Source organism: Onychomys torridus, chromosome 12 (genome assembly GCF_903995425.1).
Source record: "Onychomys torridus chromosome 12, mOncTor1.1, whole genome shotgun sequence".
Lineage (NCBI taxonomy): Eukaryota > Metazoa > Chordata > Mammalia > Rodentia > Cricetidae > Onychomys > Onychomys torridus.
Window position 1 is genome coordinate 9,974,972 of NC_050454.1, and position 22,391 is coordinate 9,997,362.

The 22,391-nt window shown below is 42.0% G+C and overlaps 1 protein-coding gene across 12 annotated transcripts in view; it reads right to left on the reverse strand.

Annotated features, from left to right (window-relative positions):
• Window positions 1-522: 522 nt before the first annotated feature.
• Window positions 523-22,391, reverse strand: part of Atp13a4 (ATPase 13A4) — a 120,843-nt gene continuing 98,974 nt past the window's right edge. For 4 of the 12 annotated variants that reach the window (XM_036203205.1, XM_036203207.1, XM_036203204.1 and 1 more), the window contains 7 exons: window positions 20,785-20,881; window positions 18,859-18,931; window positions 13,036-13,207; window positions 12,184-12,377; window positions 11,051-11,139; window positions 8,051-8,131; window positions 523-2,231 (listed from right to left, as the gene is read on the reverse strand). In XM_036203205.1, coding sequence (XP_036059098.1) covers window positions 2,031-2,231; window positions 8,051-8,131; window positions 11,051-11,139; window positions 12,184-12,377; window positions 13,036-13,207; window positions 18,859-18,931; window positions 20,785-20,881 — 907 coding nt within the window. In that variant the 3' untranslated portion in view covers window positions 523-2,030. Of the gene's footprint in view, window positions 2,232-8,050; window positions 8,132-9,293; window positions 9,970-11,050; window positions 11,140-12,183; window positions 12,378-13,035; window positions 13,208-18,858; window positions 18,932-20,784; window positions 20,882-22,391 lie in introns of those variants that run through there. The other 8 variants (XM_036203208.1, XM_036203212.1, XM_036203209.1 and 5 more) reach the window with 8 other exon arrangements.

The following is a 22,391-nucleotide window of genomic DNA, read 5'->3' on the forward strand; positions in this document are numbered from 1 at the left end:
CAACTACATGAACTGTCTGTGATATCCTTCTTTATGATTACATTGTAGATCTTCAGATGCACTCGCCCTCTCTTTTGGAACATGAGAAAAACTGTCAATCTATAAAGACTGTCAGAACTGCCATATTGGTGGAGAAGCAAAAGGAAATATTTCTTTCAGTATCAAGGAGAATAATGAGCCTGCAGCCTTGGGACAGGGACTTTTCTACAGCCCTATTTGAAAAATAGAAGCAATGAGGTATCCTCTGGCTAGGAGACACTATGTCCCCCAAATCAGCTGCAGTTATGGAATCCCAAATTCTCACAAGAGCTCAGTGGGGAGAGGAATACTTTGAGGAGCTATAAATAAATAGTGAAGACCTTCTGGGCCAGAATGTTCACCCCTTCCCACAATACTCATTGATAATTTCATGCTTATAATAGATACTTTGTCTTATTTTTAAAATTCTTTGTGTGCTGTGTAAACCAGGCTGACCTTGAACTCACAGAGATTTGTCTGCCTCCATATCCCTAATGCTGAGATTAAAGGCATGTATCTCCAGATCACCATGGTTCTGCTTTTGTTTAGGTTTGGGGCTTAGGGGGCTTTTTTTCCACTATTTGTGGTTCATTTGAAATTCCTTTCCTTTTCTTTTTCTGTTCTTTCTGTTGTTTGAGAGAGAGAAAGAGAATAAGAAGTTGGATGGGTCCAGAGGTAGAGAAGGTCGGGGTCCTGGCGGGGAGTTGAAGGAGAGGAAAAATATCAAAATGCATTGTATGAGAATAATTTTTAAATTTAAAAAAAGTGTATGTGTGGATGTTGTCCTGAAGTTCAATGTTGCCCACAGGCCTAAGAGAAATCCGGGTGTTCTCTATGCTGAATCAATCCAGTTGTCCATGAGGGCAAAATAAGGAGAAATTTTGTTTTCTAGAAGCAGGTCAGTCTTAAGCCAGAAAGACCCAGGTTGCTCAATGACAACCTATAATGCAGAACACACAAGAAGGGGCATCCTCCAAATAGCAGAGCAGAGTGTAAGGAAGATGAGGGGTCCCTGACCCAAGGGTTCATTCATACAGTCAGGGAGCAATCAATACTTAGGCCTTTTGATACCCTTCTGCCTTGTCCCTAGAACACAAGCGAGACTAGTATATCATTGTGGGGTCTGAAAGTAGGGGGACTCTAGCACAAAAATTTACAAAATAGAAACGGGCCAGTATTAAAACAATGGTGAAGCTCTTCTAAGCAGGGACCTCCTTAGTCACGGGGCTTCTTTAATCCTAGATACAAGAGACAGCCCTCCCCAGCTCCTGGGCCAAACCTCTGCTAAGGGCATGAGAGTAGGGGTGGGAAGAGATGCTGCTCTGGGGGTGAAACGGGGACCCTCCCCCATGTTGTCTCCAGTTTTTCCCGCCCCTGCTCCAGTGAACATACAGTCCCTGTGTTGCAACGGTAGAGTTGTCTGTCACTCTGAAGTGATCACCACCCTGGGGACAGCTGTCCCAGCAAGAGAAAATCTCTAGTATGTGGAGTCACTGAGATGAAGGGGTGTGTGTCCTTGTCGCAAATATGCAGAGGAAGACCAAAGGGAGAAGAAAGGCTGTGAGTCTGGAACCAGGGAAGGGAGATTGGATGACGCTTCTCTCGTGTTAGTTTTTCCATCAAGTGACAACTGGAGATTGACCCTTACTGTGTTACAGAGTACACGGTGTATGACCTTCCCTAGATTCATTTATTTTTAGAAAGAATTATTCTAACATATATTTTTCCCTCTGATACCTGCCAGTCTTATGGCCCATTGTATCCCTTACTCCATTCTTGGTTCAATAGGAGCCACCAATGCTCCAGAAGCTAGGAGGAAAAACATCTTCTGGGGCCACTGTTCTGCACAGACTCCATTTAAGCAGATGGACTTTAATGTGTCACCAAGCATTGTAGGTTTATCTCCCCCCAACAAACTCCAATTGATAGTGTGAAGAGTCAACTTGCTTCAACGTCTCTGAAACTGGTCCTTTTTATCTTCATGTTGACGACTGTTTAGATATTGCCCTCCTTCAAAGTTGTTCCTCGTTGCTCTCAAACACAGGATTGCTGTAGGACACCCCCTGCATATCAGAGCAGGAGGTTTGGTTTAGTGGTGGCCAATTTGAGTCATTTGCCAAATTCCTCTGCCATATCCGATACTGGCTTTTTGATTGATAGCCAAAACATCTCTTGACTGCTAGCCACAATGCCCTGTTTTCAATAATGGTCTCCTGTAAGATAATAGATAAACAATTTTTTTTTGTGATTTAAGTGACCTAATTCCATAGATCATAATCAGACACTCTTTCAGTGTTTGCTTAGATCCAGCTTAACAAAAGCCTGAGACCTAAGCAAATCTTAAGAAGTTTTGCAGCTGGATTCTCAAACTTTTCTACTTAAGGGACTCAACTACAAGAAGGGGTTTTCAAAAACCTGGGAGTTAAGCTGGAAGCAGCCTACCTCCAAGATAGCTCTCGGGAATCTCACATCTAAATTAAATTTAAAATCATTCAAATACCGTATTTCACACCATACCACATCCAACTTCATGCCTTATAAAGTGACATTTTATAAGAAAAGTTTTAGCATCTCATAGAACCAAGTGTGTGGAAAGTTGCAGGATGTGTCTTTGATACACCTCGGCAAGGCACTGCTATCTGGGAGCACAGGCCAATGAAATTTAAATAGAGGCCTCAGTCTTGGGGTTAGAGAAGTATAGGTTCACTTCATAACTGTAAGACTATGGCCAAGTCATTAGTCTGGCATCTGTGTCCAACTCCCAGCACTGAAGGAGGAAGTCTATTAGCCTGAGCCGGTTGAGCTAGAAATAATAATCCCTTCCTTATATATGCTGTAAGGATTACACAACTGCCCTTACAATGCAGGGCAGGGCAGGGCAGGGCAGGGCTATCACCCTTCACCTGCCCCCTGAACTACTCTTTTAATTAATGGTTATGTTCTGAGGCCCTGCCTAACTTGCCTTCACCTTTGCTGAAATGGCTTTTTAATATTATAAAAGCGATGAGTTGCAAAAAAAAAAAAAAAAAATCATTTGGGGCTGGAGAGACAGCTCAGCAGTTAAGAGCACTAGCTGCTAGTAACACTTGTAGAGGACCAGAGTTCAATTCCCAGCATCACACAGCAGGTCACAGCCATCTGTAGCTCCAGTTCCAGAGGACCTGAAGTCCTCTTCTATCCTTCTTGGGTATCCCATGCACATGGTGTACAGATACACATTCAGGCAAAACACACACACACACACACACACACACACACACACACACACACACACACACACAATCTATTACAAACATTTTGAACTGCCATTTCATTCCATGAGGTAGTGTGAACATTAAGGAAAGCTAGTCATAAGCCAAATCACAGAAGAGGTTCGTGTGTGTGTGTGTGTGTGTGTGTGTGTGTGTGTGTGTGTGTGTTCCATCTTATCATAGTTTGTCCAAAAGTTGAGCATCTTTGATATTTTCATAAAAGAAAAGGAGAACAAACTGACAAAATTAGAACTGGTTTTGATGTCCATTTCAGGTATCTTTTGTGCACTGAGTTAATGAGGAACTATGGGAGATGTAGTTTTCCTACAATCTGCCCATCTTTGTTATTTTAGCCTTATTGTCCATAGTAATGATAGGAAGCACAGCTTGCCAGAGTCTTTACCTTTGAACACTGGTAAGCCTCTTGAAAGGAAATAAGACCCAGGGAGCCATCTTCAGCATCTGGCCAACCTGTTAGTTTGCTTTTCCATAACAGGAGCACTATAACTCTCCTTGGAGCTGGGAGAAGACAGGGGCACTGGAACTAACTGTGAGTTTCTAAATGTAACAGTTGTAGGGAATCTAAGTATTTCTTCAAACAAATTAAATGAGAGATGAGATGGGAATCTCCACGTTGTGTGGAATCTTTCTCCTGCTAACATGGTATTTATACCCCTCTGCCACTCTCCAAAGAAGAGCTGAAGCTTCATTTCTGGGTGATCTGCCTTGCAATTCTGCCTTGTAAAAATGAAATGCACAGCTAGAAGCAAAGCAAAGCTTTGATGAGAATCCCTTTCTTTAAAAGAATTCTCTGTAAGCTTTTCCAACTGACTACTCGATTCTTAAGTACTTATGGACATACACATGCATGCACAGTAATAAAAAAAAAAAAAAAGATGGGCATTATTCAAACCATTTGTATCAGCTCCCATGCTTCTGAGCAGGCAGGGAGTGAGACTCATACACTAAGATCTCACTTGAACCTACTTGATTTCTGGGATACTCTAAGCTTAGCATTAGAGCCAGGCCTCAGCAAAACAGACAATACTTAAAATGCTGCAAAGAGAGCCAGAAATCATCATACCTATCCTTGAGAAAACTGTTTGGACTATGTATAACACAAGCTGGCCAGTAAGGTGGATTTAGCTCAGTTCACCCAGCATTCCTTTGCACTTTCTGGCACACATTCAGAGTCACTTAAAGGAAAGACATCTTGCTGAGCCCATGACAGTCTTTAGCTCCACTCTTAGGGTCATTCACCACATGAGGCAGGAAAACAGCCTCCATCATTCTCAATCATGATCGTCCCCTATCAAAGACTCAATCATTCTACCCTGTCTCTAAGCACCCGCTGATCACAGAGAAAGGGGTGAGTGAACAACTGAATGTCATAGGAAAGGTGTCTAATTTTTCAATATAGAAGTTGCTGGCAGCCCATAGTAAACACACACGTGTCTATCTTCATCTCTCACTCAACATGAGAACCAAAAAAGATGCCTCACTCGTATAAGTATCAGTGATCCATCCCAACTGCTGGGTATGAACAAGGTCACTGCTGACGTTTAATTTAAATGACTCTTACTCAGCCCCAACTAGAATCTTCACTGCAGTGATTGTAGGATTACATGCAATAAAATGTAGGATTTTAAATGCAATAGCGACCAACGCAAGTTCTTGCCAGTGGAGCTTAACGGCAAGAACAGGCATGAATGCACAACTAACTTTAGCACGTGTTTGCTCACTTCCTGTAAATTGTAAGTCCCACCCCTCTGTTAGCTCTCTGCTGGTGAAATACCCTGGGATATGTCACAAGGTCAGTGCACTCTTGTGGAAAGAACAATTGTATGAAGACATGATTTCAAGTGTGACAGAAACAAATTAAGACGTGGTGAGTGTCACAAGAGATGAAGATGGCTTCTTGCTTACACTGTGTTTTTTTTTTTATATTTGTTTTTGTATACGTTTGAGGGGCCTTGTTTCTTTTTTATTTTTGCTTGCTTTGTTTAGGTTTGAACTTCTGAAACTGAATCTCCTTTATAGCCCAAGCTAGCCTCAAATTCTTGACCTTCCTACTTCAACTTCCCCAAGTTCTAAGATTACAGACAGGCAGCCCCCCCCCCATGTCCAGATAGCTTTGTGACTATTCAACGCTTACTATGTGCTCACATTTCAGTCTGTACGTATATAAAGAAAGGCATGATTACTAGTAACATGTTATAGCAGAGGGAGCAAACCCAATGAAATAGAATAATTTCCCCAAAGTCAAACATCAACAAAGAGCTGGAACCAGGGTTCACACCAGAAGGACTGACTGTCTGAGCCTGTGCTCTTTGTGGAAAATATACCAGCTGGGGAATAAAAACAAACAAACCATCTAAGCCAACTTGTCTGAGCATGGATTCCTTTACCCAGAATGCCTTTCTACTCAGAATAACAATGAGACAGCCCTAACTAATGAAGCATATGAAGAAGTCTGCTGATGTGCCATAGGAAAACTTGTGTTTCCTGATAATACATTCATATCTAAGGAAGTAAAACCTCCCCTGTTTTCTGCCCATAAACAGATGTGTCACACAACTGGGCTAGAGACCTGAGCAGGAAGCATAAAAAGACACAGTGAAGGTTGATGGTACCAAGAGGCACAGACCTCTGGTATGTGAGAGTCCTGAAGTGTCCACCTCAATTCTGGTTCCCAAATCAGTAAATGTCTTGGCTGGCTAAGCAGCACTTAGCGAGTTTTGCTAATTGCCTAGCAGACACAGGGATCAGGAAAGATTCATGAAGAGGTCAGTCCTGAAATTGTGCTGTAGAGGATGGAACAGAATGTCAATATGCAGATATGGAGAAGAAATATGTCCCAAATGGAAAGAGCAATCAGCAAGACATGTACGAGAGAATATCCTAAAAAACAGCAGTTCTCAACCTGTGGGTCGTGACCCCCCCAAGCATATCAGATATTTACATTATAATTCATAACAGTAGCAAAATTACAGTTATGAAGTAGGAATAAAATAATTTTGTGGTTGGGAATCACCACAACATAAGGAACCATATTAAAGTGTCACAGCATTAGGAAGGTTGAGAACCTCTGCTTTAAGTGGTGGGAAGCCCCTTTCTGCAACTAAATCTGGGGACACTCACACGAATCTGGTTGCTTTGGAGAATGTACGGCTTGGCATAGTGCTTTGAAAGTGTACTGCCAGAATCCATCACAATAGAATCACCCGGCAACCTGATGGAGGTGCAGGCTCTCACATCTACTGGGCCAGACACAGTAAAGGAGGGACTTGATCATCTGTGCTTCCCATTTTACCACGCCTGCCAGATGAGTGTGGTGCCCGCTCTGCTTTGGCATAACCTGGTTTAGCCTCCAGAGAGAGGGTACAGTGCCCTGATTCAGGGCTCTGTTCTTCCACTGAGCACCATGGCGTTCTGCACAGGATGGAATGTTCCCAGAGATTCTGTCCTCACAGCACTAGCTGGGAAGTCAGGTGGTAAGGAACCCACAGCCCACTGTGAACACCCCAGTGGCTGGAACACAATAGTTCTACCGCTCAGAGGAAAAACAGGGACAGATAGAACTCCACATTTCTCTTCTCTACAGATGCCTTCATTAGGTACCACCTTTCAATACCGGGCTTTGAAGAAGGGAGATGATGTCTGATAATCCCTGAGAGAAAGAGGGCAAAACGGTTAGAGATAAAAATGGGTAAGTGCTCCTTTCACTAAGAAAACGGAGCAAATGTGAACTGTGGGATGAAAGCTGTGAGAGCTCACTGTGAGGATTGTTTCCCATCACAGATGGGAAACAATACAAGCTGTTAAATTCAAGAAGCTAGACACAAAAAAGGCCCATGCCTCCGAAGCAAAGTGGAGCACACCTACAATTCCAAACTCAATAGGCAGAGGCAGGAAAACGGGATTCTAACCAGCCTGGGTTATATTGTAAGACCCTGACCTTCAAAATAAACAAACAAAAAATAGGGAGTTGTGGGAGTGGCTTGGTAGTAGAGAGCTTACCTAGCATGTATAAGACCCTGGGTTCAGTCTTCAGCGCTGAAGACAAAACAAAAAATAAAACTATGTACAAAATTATTTTATTTACCTAAAATTTCCCAAATAGAAAAATCCACAGAGACAAAAAGTGTTTTGTGGTTGTCAAGGAGAGAAATGGAATGGAAATCAATTGCTAATGGGTTGCATGATTTCTTTGGGGGTGAGGAACGGGTTTTGGAACTAGGTGATGTTGATTAATGAACACTCAGCGACTATACTAAAAACATTGAACTGTTTACGTCTAAATGGTGAGTTTTATAGTGCACAAATCATATCTCAGTTTTAAAATGTGAATCATTCTGTTTGTGCCTGTATTGGGGGATGTGAAGAATGACTAGAACCTCAAGGATGGTGACTGCATCCACCCTGCCACGCTTTTCAGATGAGAAGATCAAATGATGGCTTCTTCATCAGAGAAAAGCACACTGCACGTTGTCCTATATACATGTGCAATTTAGAGTCTAGATTTATTTAATCTGTGTGTGACTATGTATCAGCCTGTGAATTTGTGCAAATACATGAGGGTGTCATGGAGGCCAGAATCGTGTGTCAGTTCACCTGGAGCTTGGGTTACAGGTAGTTGAGAGCTGCCCAATGATGTGGGTGCACATTGTCCCACACCTTTGCCCGTAGAGTAAAGGAAGGACTGTCACCGTGTCGAGCCTTTGCACACTGAAGTTGTTACATTCTCAAGCTCCTGAACAACATAGCCTAGGGGCACTCACCTCCACAGCAAAGGACACAACAAAGTTGGAGCTGATCATGATGAGAATGTAGACTCTCCACAGGACAGGAGTGCAGAGCAGCTGGCAGAAGAGACAAGGGACAGTTAGTCTCAGAACACATATACTGGAAAAGTTCCCATGTTCACACTGGACATTTGTGTAAGCTATAAACCACAGTGGAAACACACACACACACACAAGTGGTAGCTCAGGGGTTTAGAGCACTGTGTTCTTTTGGAGGCTCAACAGTTCAGTTCCCCACACCCACATCATCAGGCGGCTCACAACTACCTGTAACCCAAGCTCCACGTGGACTGACACCCGATTCTGGCCTCCTTGACACCCTCATGTATTTGCACAAATTCACACACTGACACACAGACACGCACAGATTAAATACACCTAGAAAATAAATGGCACGTGTATATAGTACGTATTGCATACATATACTCGTACATACACATATACATAAAAATTTGTAAATGTGGAAAACTGATATTCAATCATTTGAGGATTGTGATTGGGTTTTTTCTTTCTTTTCTTTCTCCCTTAGTCTCTTTCATTTATCTAAAATTTCTACATTTTCTAATTTTGGTCACTTTGCAATAAAAATAAATAATGGTGAAGCCTCTTTATCCAATTGCTTTGTGTTGTTTTGAAGAGGGAATGCAGGAATGTGACTTTATTCCCAGGCATCTCTGAGGATACACATGTGGAACCTCCACTGTGGACAGGGTGGCCTTCTACCTTCTAACGCAATGTTTCCCTTCATTAAAGTCCTGCACTGGAGTACCAGGTCAGGGCTGCTTTCTTGACGCTGTGCCTATGGGGTCACAGCCTGTGTCCTTACAAGGGTACTTGCCAAAGGAGCATGTGGAGCTGAAATCAAGCTCTTTCCACACTTCCTCTGCCTTCTTCCAACTCCTCTTCAGGAACAGTTCCTGATACATAAGTGTGACAATGAACTAATGGATGGATGGATGGATGGATGGATGGATGGATGGATGGATGGATGGATGGGTGGATGGATGGGTGGATGGATGGGTGGATGGATGGGTGGATGGATGGATGGGTAAGCAAAGTTCACTCTACTGTGTCTTACATTATTTGTACACAATGCCTCATATGCTGATGGGAGTAAAAGCTGATGCAATCCTATGGATAACAATGTTCTCAAAATTATTATATTAAATCCACTTCTAGGAATTTACTCCTGACATATACTTGTATATGACTAAAAAGATATGTACATGGCTCTTTTACTGCGTCTTTGTAAGGGTAACAACTTAGAAACAGTTACATGTTAATTAATACAGGACTGCACATAAGTTATGATACATATACAATCTATAGCATGAAATATCCATATGTATATGTGACAAAATATTGTGTTATCACTTAAAACAATGGATACTTATGTGCTAGCATGACATAATTACCAAAATACACTGTTACATGAAAGAAATAAGGTACAGGACTGTGTATGGGTTTGTAGCAGCCATGAAAATATTCCATTCAGCTCTCCTGCTGATGGGAAGATAAATACACACAGCTATGAAAATGTTCCATTCACATCTCCTGCTGATGGGAAGATAAATATTGGCAACCCAAACACTATATTCAAAATCTACCACAACTTCCACTCCAGCACTGTACTTCCCATGGGCTACTTGGGGCCAGCAAATGAGGATGGCATGGATTCTCTTGAGATTCTCTCCTGCAAGATGCCAGACATTCCTGATGAACAATCTCAGCTTAATCCTTAAGTCACTGTAGACCAAGACTCTTCTTGGGGGTCTTCGTGGCAGTGTGATGTTTCTCCTTGTCTTCCCTGGCTTCTACCCTTTTCTCCCACAGATATCTTCTACAATGAATTTCTTGCATAACACATCCCACTTTGATATCTACATCTCAGAATACTGACAAACAGAATAGTTTGCTACCATTGTGTAAAAACGTGGAAGAAGATTCATACACATAAGAAATACATGTACTTCTCTGCATATGTAGAAAATTAAGTGTGAATTATGTAACAACAACAACAACAACAACAACAACAACAACAAACTGATACCATGCTTTGCCTCCAGAGGGAAGCTAGGTTGGAAAGGATTTTTTAGAGTATTTACATTTTAAAAACAGTTTTAAAACATGTGAATGTATTACTCATTTTTAAAAAAAATCTAGGTTGCCAAACAACATGCTTCAATTTATAATAAACTTTATAAATTTGAAGCAAAACCCATTTACAATATATGAATTTTAAAAAATGGAAAGATAGCAGACAGTGTTATCATTTTCCTTCCCTGAATATTCCACATTTTCTAAAATAGATCCATGTTTATGTGATAAGAAAGCTTGGTTTTAAACTGGACAATGCCTCATTTCAGCATCCTTTGTAGTCCCACTGTCATGGACTCCACACAGCTCTCTCCAAACCAAAACATCCCCTCCTTTATTATTGCAGAGTGCTAGCTTTTCCTAGCTTGAGTAGGTAAGATTATGGTATCTTGTAGGATTTCAAAGTTGTCTTGATTACATTTTTTCAAATGTAAGAGAGAGCTTGAGATACAAGAACAAGCTTCTTTGAAAGCACCCTTTCAGATATAACTATGAACATACAGAAAAGCATGATTTTTCAAAGTAAGTACAGATTTGAGAATTAACCTAAAGATGGTTGCAGGCAAATTTTCTTTAAATGGCACTTGAAAGAGAAAATATATAAGTAAAATTTTTACCAGTCTTACAGGGAATTTTGTTTTCAATGAAAAATGGATCAATATTTTTTTCAAAGGCTATCTCTAGTCTCAGAATCAACACTTGATGGAATTTTATTTCCTGATTAGTTTAAGTAAAAATTAGATATAGTTTAAGCGTTCTTTCAAACTCTGCCAAAGTACATAACTGGTGTCAGAAGTCCATGTCAGTTCCAACAGTGACCTGCTTTCAGAAGCCGGTGACAAAAATACATGACACCATAATTCCGGAGAAGATACTTACGTCCAAACGCCTATGCAACTCTGGAATATCCGCAAATAGAATGAAAAGACATACGCCCATCTGCAAAATCAGTACAAGGACAAATATATCTGAGGAAACAAGAACACAGGCTATCATTTTGGGAAGTTGCTGTGTGAAGCACGAGTCTATTGACTGATATATTCTAGGCTAACGCTGATTACATTTACTTGCCTTCTGCATCCAAATACAGCATAATGAACGAAAGCACTCATTTCTATGCAATGGGCCTCACCTTCATAATTTCTATGTGTGTCCTTGATGGGGGACCTTTTTTATATGTATGTTATGTTTCAATCAGTGCAGGTGGTAAATATATAGAGAATAGCAATGATAAAATGCCCTTTCAATGAGTGCTGTAAAGACATTCAAGTAGCTGGCTTTAACACAAGTCATCTGCTTCACATCCATTTCTGGAAAACCAGGAATGCCATAAATACATGAAATTTTATAATGGTAATTGTATAAAGATAAGCATTCAACTGCTTCTTCAATCCCAACGAGGAAAAAAGATAAAATAATTTTCCTGGGACAATTTTGTATGAGGACATGGATACTTCAACTTGTGCTCCTGAAATTTTTTAATTAGAGGGTTAATACTAATATACAAATATATGTCTCAGAAACGAATTAGGGCACCCACTTCTCCTAAACAACCTCTCTGCCCTAAATTCCTCTGGCTAAGAGTATCCCCAATGCTGTATAACTATAACGAGCTTCCTCCAGGCTGGACCTACTCCAAGTCTGCCACCACACAATGCCATCCCGGCTGAGGGCTGTGACCCTTCTTGTGTCCCTAGGATGAATCTGGACAGACACTGACAAGTAAAGATTGGTCTTCACATTGATCTTCCCAACTTAGATGCTCCCAAGAGAAATCACTAAGGACAACTTCCAGTGGAGCAATGGGATGAAAAGAGAAAGCAGTCTTGGATGGAAAGAGAGAGAGGCAGGGAAATAGGCTCCAGAACTTTTTGGAGCTCTGGAGTAGAAGTGAGGTGACTCGAGCTGAGACTCAGTTGTGTGGTTGGTTCCTGAGAGACCAGAGCATGCCTGTTCTAATGATCGGCGATGGTCAAATCATGGTCCTGCTGCTTCCAGGCAGTGTTACTCACAGTTTGTATAGGTAGGCTGCCTAAACGGTTTGCCTTTGGAGAATACAAGGGCCACGATGATACAGTTGATGGTTCCCAAAAACCATATAGTAGTATTCTCAAAACTTGAAAAGGGGCTGTGACTTCTGTTTTTCTCAGGAACATTTGGAGATGTGATTATGGCTGAGATGTTCTCATTTCTCATTGTGCAGACACTATAAAGGAAACCCAAAATCCACAGAGTCCTTAGAACACGTTTGCATCTGCTGGCCACCATGGCAAACAGTGTCTGGAGAGAATGAAGATCCCATATTTAACAGTTGCCTCCATTGTGGTTAAAAAAAATAAAATAAAAGACACAAAAATAAAGGAAAAAAATAGGGGCAGACAGATGTATACTCTTGTCTGTTTGAATGGGTAAATAGATACATAGGCAGATTCAACTGTCTACTTGCTCATTAAGCTGTGCATGTATTAAGGATACAAGGGGTGGGGGAGATGAGTAAATTGTGATTCTTCCCTTAAGAGATTTAACAACTCCTAAGTCATGCATAGAGTAACATATACTTTATCATTGAACAGGGGCAATTTTGAAAGGAAAAGATTTCGATCATTTCACCAGACATGGCTTAAACTGGGCTCCTTAAACTAGGACAAACCAGGAGAGTTATGACCTCTAGCCACCCTCACTATTAAACAACACAGTCAATGGTGTGTATAAAAGCACAAAGGGTTGTTGGAAATTTTCCCGAAAGTCTTAAAGGAACTGAAACTCTGGGTAGGTGAAGACCCAGTTGGTTCCCATCATGCAGGGCAGATGATGTTTGACAGAAATCAGACTTCAAGAAGCTGGATTCGAGGCCACACCAATACCTGTGCAACTCCATGAGGTACCAAGGCTGCTTCTGCACAAGGACGAAGCCCACGACGTGCATGGCCAAACTCAGAAGGATGTTGATGATAACAGAGAGCAGCAGAGGTGGGGAGATCAGCCTCCCTGCAGGCCTGAAAGGCACTAGCTTGGGGTTGGCACCGTTCAGATTCACTACAAAATAAATCCAAGGTTTACATGCATGAGAGCAGGAAAATGTTGCCTTCTTGGCGGTAAAAGTGGTAGGATCAATGCACCTGTCAACCCTCAGCCCGAGAAGCCTCTATTTGCAGCAGATGGTGATTGACACAGAGACCTATAGCTGATCAAAGCAGAGGATATGAGACTGTGGAGCACTCGGTCCTAAATGGGACGCCTGTATCACAACCCATTCCCCCCAAACTCTGGGATCTTTGCAAAAGAAGGGCCAGAAGGAATGTAAGTAAGAGGCCCTCCATGGCAACAGTGAAACTGTTTTTTTTTTTTTTTTTTTTTTTTGGACACAGCTAGGACAGCATGCATGAGATCTGTGCGAGTGCAAGCCAGACCAATTCCCAGCATGGGAAGGGGAGCTGGGCATAAAGTCCTGCCCCTGGCTGAGGAGCTACTGGCAATTGATTGTTGCTGGGAGACAAGGAGTCAGTTTTCTTAAGCATATATCCCCAATTAAGGCAACCACACTCCAATGGAAGGCCACACATACAAGAATATTAGTGCAGTACAAATCATCGGGATAGGTTTGTTTTTTTAAAGGACACAAAGTTGGGTGGGAAGGAAGGGGAGTGGACCGGGAAGAGTTTGGTGAGGGGGTGAATGTGATTTAAAAAAATAATAATGACTGAGGTTCAGAGATGGCTCAGCAATTATAAGCACTGGCTGCTCTTCCAGAGGACCTGGGTTCAATTCCCAACACCCACATGGTGGCTTACAACCATCTGTAAATCCACTTCCAGGGGGTCCAATGCCCTTTTCTGGCTTCTGCAGGCACCAGGCACATATATGGCACACAGACATACATGCAGGCAAAATATCCATACAGATATAAATAAGTAAGTAAATATATAAATGTGGTAGAAAATTGTTAAAGAATAACTTGAAATAAAAGAATGAGATAACTCCTCTGGTGCAAACATCTAAAGACATAGACAACTTCAAGAGCGTTATAAACTGAGAGAAGAAAGCAGTTAATGGTTCCAAATACAAGCCATGAGGAAGTTTCTAAAGCGCAGACACAGGACAGTCACAAGATGCCTGGTGGGTTTTTTTTTTTGGGGGGGGGGGGGTATTGGCCGATTAAGTTAGCAAAGACTATTGAATGATAAGAAAGAAAGATAGCATGCACTCTTTTGTGAATTTTGTAGGAATGTGAATTCAGACAAAACTCCAGTGCCAATAAAGAAATAAATATGAAAATGGGAAAACATTCCATCTTTGGTTTCCACTTTGGGAAATTTATCCTAATCGAAGAAATTAAAATTTCAGAGCACTATTCATCACGACATCAATATCAAGTTCAGTCTATAACACATTCACTGTGAAGAAACGCTTCCCAGTGTTTAATGGCATCAAGAAAACAGAGAAGGCACACTGAAAGCTCCCATCTCTGCAGAGGGACATTGAGAAATATGTAAAACCATCCAAGCCAACCCTTGCCAGAACTCTGGAAAATATACAGAAGTCTATAGCAGCAGAGCAGAGAGTGAATTAAGGAAAAAAAGACCTAACAAAATAGTAAGGATTTTTCAACTCTTTAAAAAATGTTTTATGCTCCTTCATTCCTTCATTGACTGGTTTTTTATTATTATTATATTTGTTTATTGCTTGTGTTTCCACAAGCACACACCATGATGTGTGTATGTGTGAGGTAGGAGATAACTTTAACATCATTTTCTTCTTCCACCATGTGGGTCCCAGGGATGGATCTCAGGTTGTCAAGCTTGGGAGCGAGTGCACTTACCCACGGAGCTGCCTCACTAAAAGTACAGGAGAGTTTTGTCATATGTCTGCATGTGCCTGCCCCACTCCATCACAAGCTAGGGATCAGTCTTGAAGATGGTGCCCTGCATTTCCCAAGATGGTCTCTGGTTCCTAGTCATGAAAGCTTTGCAGCAGACTTTACCCACAGGCTCATGGGCAGGTTTGCTGTAATGTGCCTGGCAACTACCTGAAGAAATTATTCCAGATTCTCATCTCCAGTTCACTTAATATGAGACTCCTAATATGGAATTCATTCAGGGCAAAAATAAAAACAAATTGACATGCAGTGCTTGAAAATACTAGAAGGTAACATCTCAAGATTGTCTCTACAAAAGATAAGGGATGTAATAGGCCTAATATAACCACTGAACGCTGAAGAGCTTTGGAAAAATCAGAGCATTCAGTGGCATTTGTGTATGCTTTGGGATACTAAAGCTAGACACATGCCTGAGGCTTGGCTCATGCTTACAGATGCAAAGCTCACAGCCCTGCATGGCCTCTAGACTCAATGTGGGTCTGTCAAGTGCTGAGTACACAGGACAGCAATATCCAGTCTGCAAAAGCTGAGGAAGCTGGTTTGCTCATTTATTTTTTAACAGCTAGAGTTCAAAGATGTCTCTGTCAAAACATGAGCTAAAGAAAACAGAGATGTTAGTGGCCTCTGATTACAGCGATATGACTTTGCAAATACAATTTTGGGAACTCAGTAATAAATGGATGACTATAACTTCCAACCAATAGTAAAACAAAACTATCAAACCTAGAAAAGGAGCTTAATCTTATACCCAAAGTTACTATGTACACAATAATGCTCAGAACAAAACAAGCTAAAAGACATCAAAGAATCCCACACATTAGATTTTATATGCAAAGACTTTCTAATAGCTGTTGTATATGTTCTTTAAAAATTAAATGAAGGGGCTGGAGAGATGGCTCAGTGGTTAACACTGGTTGTTCTTCCAGAGGACCCAAGTTCAATACCCAACACCTACATGGTGGCTCCAGAGGATCAGATGCCCTCTTCTGGCATCTGAAGGCACTGCATACACATTATGCACAGGTGTTAATGCAGGAACACCCATACACATAAGATAAAAACACATGAAAACATTGTTATTGTAAAAAGAACTGAGTGAAACCATGAACAAAAATTTAAGGAAAACAATAGTTAAATGAAATGAGACTGTCAACAAAACTACAGAAATTATTAAAAGAAGCCAAAAGGAATGCCACAGGAAATACAATAAATGATGTTAAAAGAATCACTAAGGGAGTAGGAAGCCAGTTCAGAGTGTAAGAGCACTTACTGCTAAAATAAGATGACCTGGGTTCAAATCCCTAACACTCATATAAGTAGGCGAACATGGCTACACATGCCTGGTACAGCCCACCCAACAAAAGAGGGGAGAGTAGTAGGAAGGGAATCAGGATGTGTTTGGTTGGATACAGACCCAAGTGGGGCTGTCTTAGTCTATGTCTATTGCTGTGAATAGACACTAGGACCATGGCAGCTCTTATAAAGAAGAGCATTTAATTGGGGCTGGCGAACAGTTTCGGAGGTTTAGTCCATTATCGTCATGGCGGGGAGCATGGTGGCATGCAGGCAGACATGGTGCTGGAGAGGTGGCTAAGAGTTTTACATCCTGGTCCAAAAGCAGCAGGAAGAGAAAGACACTGGGACTCACTGGGATTTTTGAAAACCCAAAGCCCTAATCCCTCTCAAGTAATGTCACTTCCTGATGACCAAGCGTTCAAATACACAAGCCTATGGGGTCCATTCCTATTCAGTCCACTACAGGGATGTCATATGTATTAGACATACAGGGTGAAAAAAAAAAAAAGAAAGAAAGAAAGAAAGAAAGAAAGAAAGAAAGAAAGAAAGAAAGAAAGAAAGAAAAAAGCCAGAATGACTACAGGTCTTTAATTTGAACAGCTAACGAGGTAATGCTGCTATCTCATGGACCGCCCAAAGGCCTGGAGCATTAAGTAGCACAAACATGCTTCTCAGTAAGTTCACATAGTTAACATAAGTAGGTCTGGCAGAATTAAGAGGTTGGCTCGAGTATGTTATGTGTGGGCTCCATTAAATATGCAAAGCTGGATGCTTCATTCCAAAGCTCTGGATAATCATCTCATCTACAGCTATAAACTGGGGATTCATCACACACAGACAACTTTAAAGTCATGTAACTAGTTAACATCCATTAGAGTAAGGGTGTAAACTGAGGACAAGATGCTTTGAGGATAGGGTTTAAGGAGATGTTTTTTTAAAGGAAAGAGATGGAAGCTGTGTCACATGGTAGACAAATTCAGCTGAGTGTGGTGTCACTAAAGGGAAAAAGAAACCTTTTGAGGAAAGAGCACTGTGGTATTGAGAGTCCTGTGCTTAAGGAGACATGGCTTTCGCTGTGGACAGCAGAAGCAAGGGGAAGCTAGCAGCAGGAAGCAGGGGGTAGAGGCTGAAGAGTTAGCAGTTAACTCCATCTGAGCCTGTCCTTTTGTATTTCTGAACACGTTTTTAGAGTGAATTGTCACGAGAACCATTAAAATTGTGGGAGAAAGGGCATGAGAGCAGAGAGCCACAGCACATGCCAAAGAGCTAACAAAAGATCCAGACCTTTATAGAGAGTTAGGCATGGGTACCCTCCCAGACACTGGTGCCTGGGGTGGTGCCTAAGAGGGTATCGATGTTGAACTTGAGAACCAAAGTGGACAGTGTAATTGAAATGTTATGCTCAAAGCACTTTTATTCTTAAACTGTAAGAACTTGAAAGCACCAAGATGCCCTTCAGTCGGTAAATGGAGAAATAAACTATGTCACAGGGACCATAGAATGTCATTCAGTCCCCTAGAGAGGTGAACGTCAAGCTATGTAAAGTGTGTAGAAACCTCGAATGAACAGTGTTACTGTATGAAAGAGGCTGAGCTTGAAAGCCTACTGACTATGTAATTCCAACTGCTGAAGTTTCTGGAAAAGTGTAGAGATAGTGGAAAGACCACAGTGGCTGTCAGAAGCTTATGGGGGGAGAACAAATGGGGTATGAAAGGTTTGAGAGGAAACGTTCTGTCTGATGGTGCAAGGACAGACATCTGTCACCTGACACACGTCCAAACTCATAGAGTTTGAGACTGAGAGTAAAGCCCAACGTAACGATGAACTTTGCAGGAATCATAATGTATGGATGTGTGGAGGACAATTGCGGCTAATGTGCCTCTCTTGCGGAAGGGGTGAGGTTGACAAAGGGGTGAGGTCGAGGGCGAGATGGAGCGGTGTACACTCAGGGGAAAGGTACAAACTTGTGTCCTCTTTGCTGCAAACCTAAAATAGCTTGAGAATGCATTCATAAATTGAAATTGTCCCTACGTAGGAGACAATCAACATACTCATTAGAAAGGTGGGAAGCAGGAGTCCTACAATGGCAGAATTGCCCTTAAGTGGCACTTTCCATCCTGAGCAGCTACAATTTGGAGGTCAGAAAGATCAAAGCCATTCAGCTCCACAAGTGGGACACATTTCATCTCCACCTGCACCTAAAAGCAAGCTGAAGTCAGTTTCCACCCATTTCCTGTTTCCAAGGTGCTTTCACGTTCTAATTGGTGGGTACCCATTTTCAGAAACACTCTATTTTGTGGAAAAGGCAAAAATTTAGTTTTTCCCTTTGTTAGCATTTTCTTTTCATGGAATTGAGCACTCTGTGGCCCCAACCAGTGTCTCTGAAATTAAGCCATACATTCCTGCTGCTGCTACTGCTGCTGCTGCTGCCGCCTTCATGACAGACAAACCTTCCCGGGGCTGAGGGAAGGAAGCAGGAGAAGAACCTCCGGGAAGAAAGGTGTAAAGCTCTTACTTGTTACACCAATAAGAGTTGTGATGGCCAGATCCTGGAATAGAAACTGGTAATTTGAAAGGCTGTTTGTCTCCTGGAAACAAAAAGGAAAACAGATTTAAAAAAATTATACACTTACAATAAGATTTAGCAAGAGTTGCATTAAGTGTCTCCCGACAACTTTAATTTTTCAAGCAGCTTATTTGGGACGACGAGGCATGGTCTTGGGCTGTTTAGGTTGGTGAGCAGTGGTGGTTGGTAGAGGGGGTTCCCCAATCCATAGAAGCCTCTCGCTCCAGGAGAACCTTCTGTGTGTGCTTCCCAGGTGGGGTCCCCTGCATCAGAGCTACCCAGTGTTTCAGGGAATACCTGCTAGACCCATCTCTTCCCTTTTCTGCTGACCAGCAGAAAATGTGGGTTTGGTCAGGCACAATAAACCATGCATCCCCAGCAGTCATGTGTACCAGCTGTGTGGTGGCCTTACACACTTTACACTAATGGGAAGTTAGAGTGACTGAATTCACACCGTGTATCTTGGGTGTTGTTAGGCGAGAGTTACATGCTTTTAATAAGCTGTCTCACTGTTCTTGCAAAAGAGTGTTCAAGGCTCTGTCTTCAATGATGTTGCTCCCTTGCTCTCACACATGAGTGTAAAGGAGATCATAGAATGCCATTATTGAATTATACTTTTGAGGATAATAAACTATTCCAAAATAATAAATAAAGCATTCCAAAATAGGATCAAATTCCTACAAGCAGCTTAACCTCTGGCCCCATCGTGAGAGAGTCTGAAAACCTATCTGAAAGCAGTGAGACCAAGAGCTGAACCTAGAAGAAAACAGACAAGGGGGGAAGGGGCCCGGATGAGATATCTGCAGGGATGGTCCCCTTCCTTGGAATTACGGGGGAGAATTACATACTGAATTCCCAAACAACAGTGACATCTCTTCTCCTTTCATATCCTGTTAAAAAATAAGAGCCACCACAAAATACACATATTTTTATATCGTAATTCGCCAATTTTCAGATCTGTGTATTTAGAAATGAGAACTACACTGGCTTATTTACCCTTGAAAGTCAATCGCTGAGTTTTCATGAATGTTAAGCTCTAGTCGTTAAACACTAAAATCGTGCAAACATACCACTAAATTAATTGTGGTAAATAGAAGTTAGGGTATATGCAAAGCTCAATACTGCTTATTTATTTCCCTCCATTTGGTTTTTGCTGTTATCTATGCTCCTGAGGTATTAACAGCTCCTGTGTCCATGTGGTACGTAAGTGTGTGCTGCTATTGTATGTTTACACCCCTGAAATTGTAAAGCATCAGTATTTAGGGAAGCCTGCTGGGATGGCTAACGTTGGTTTTGCACTTGACATACCTGGATAAAGGAACCTCAGCTGAAAAATTACCTCCGTCAGATTAGCCTGCAGACCTGCCCGCAGGATGTGTTCTTGATTATTCATTGATAGAGGAGGGCCCAGCCCACCGAGCCAGGAAGCAATGTTCCTCCATTGGTTTCTGCTCCACACTCCTCCCTCAGTGATGGACAGTAACCAATAAGCCAAACAAACCCTTTCCTCTCCTAAGTTGCTTTTGGTCCATATCCTATCACAGGAACAGAGAAGGAAGCTCAAACACTTGTTATTGAGCACTACTCCAGTACTGGAATCCACTCTGTAGTGAGTGGGAGTGGTATGGCAGGTGCCTGGTCCACACACAAGAAAGCAACAATGAGAATAAACACGCAACTCCACTCCGATCCTCAGTTACCCCCTGATGACCTGTTTCTATATCAGAAAGCCACAGCTTGTCTAGTCCTGATTTATGTTGTGAACTCTCGAGGACACTTCTAGAAGGCTCCTTGGTGCACCCACACCCTCTTTTCATGGAGTGAACAATTGCTTGCTTCAGGTCTCACTCAACAAGGCATTGTCCCAAGTCATACCCAGTAGAGCAGCAGAACACCAACATACTGAATCATGCTGTACAGGGCCATGTACTTAAACATGCAAAAGGATGTAACAAGAGCTGCGCGGCCTTCCCTGTGGAAGAAGAGGAACGAGAGTGGATGAGGAAAATGATGGAGAGAAATTGGATGTCATTCTGTGCCTTTTTTCATCTAAGCTTAGCACAGCAATAAAACAAACGGATAAAAAGCCAGACATCTGGCTCTATGATAATGCTCTTCTCCAACCCTGGACAGCCTTGATCCAGTGGGAGCTAAATGGCTGGTTGCTCAGGAAAGAGCAGTTCCGGGCCAGTGTCCACAGCCTTGACCTGCCCATGGACTATGGTTTACAGTTGCTTTCATCCAATATGCATGGAATTGTTTCAGCGCCTGAACTCACAGCCAAGAGAGCTGGGAGCCGGGCTCAGACCTCATATGCACATGCTACTGTGATTTAGAAGGCCATCCCCTGTCTTAGTTGCTGCATCTGTGAACTAAGGGAAATAAATAAGGCCTAGGAGCATTTTCAAGCAGGTACTTTGTGAATTTGGCAAACATTTGATCCAAATTTCACCTCAGCAATTCCAGCTTTTCCTAAAACTGAACTAAAAGTAATGTGTGCGCTCAAATTACCTGTGCATCAGATTTCAACAGACGGGACACAATGAGCAGGCTCCTTTGTGCCGTTGTTGCTGGCTGGTGTTGAAAAAAAATACCACAGTCCAGCACAAAACATGAAATTTATCACTTCTTGCTATTTCATATAGGGGTGGCAGTAGACTTCAATTTACTCACAATTGCTGTACTAACTCCCTGTGAGTTCAAGACCTGCTCCTCAAACCATCTCCTGCTGCGGACATTGCTCTGCCCAGGAGGTAATTTCTTCCCATTTCTCACCTCCACAAGTGAGGCTTTCCCCAAGACAGTCTAAAGCAGCCAATTCCTCTTCCCCAGTCACATTATGACCTTTCACATTCACCCATTTATAGGAATCTCTGTAAGAGCTGTCTTTGCTGATCTCCCTTAAATCCAAGTTCCCACTCAACAAACCCTACTCAAGTGCACGGATAAATATCTTAAACAAAGGAAGCTAGCCAAATCATTACATTAATACAGCAGAAAATGTATAATAGTTGATATAACACATGATTTCCAGCCCTCTGTGGTCTCTGAGCACAGGTATATAGTTACGTTCTCTTCCTCTTGGCTTCTTAATTACAAAAGAAATACTAGCCACATCTCCATCTGCAGGCTATTTTTTTAAGTATAATAGACTATTAAGTACATTTTAAGTTATCAACACCTGCTGGCTGTGATGACCAAGATCAGCTACAACGCTGTTTCTACCATTCAAGCCAAACATACCAGCATTACAAACAGAGGAGCAAGGTAAGATCAGTGGAAGCACCAGAGACTAATAAAGATTTTTTTTTAGAGTTGGGGTTGAGGAGGGTACCTCAAAGAAACGCAAGGATCCAAGAGGGAAGGAAATCAAGTGGGTCTTCCCGATCTCCCAAGACAAAAAGCATCCAAACTCGTAATTGCTAATGCAATGAAAAGCAGTGGCAACGCTTTAGAAAGGCAAGCCAACCAGTGACTGTCAC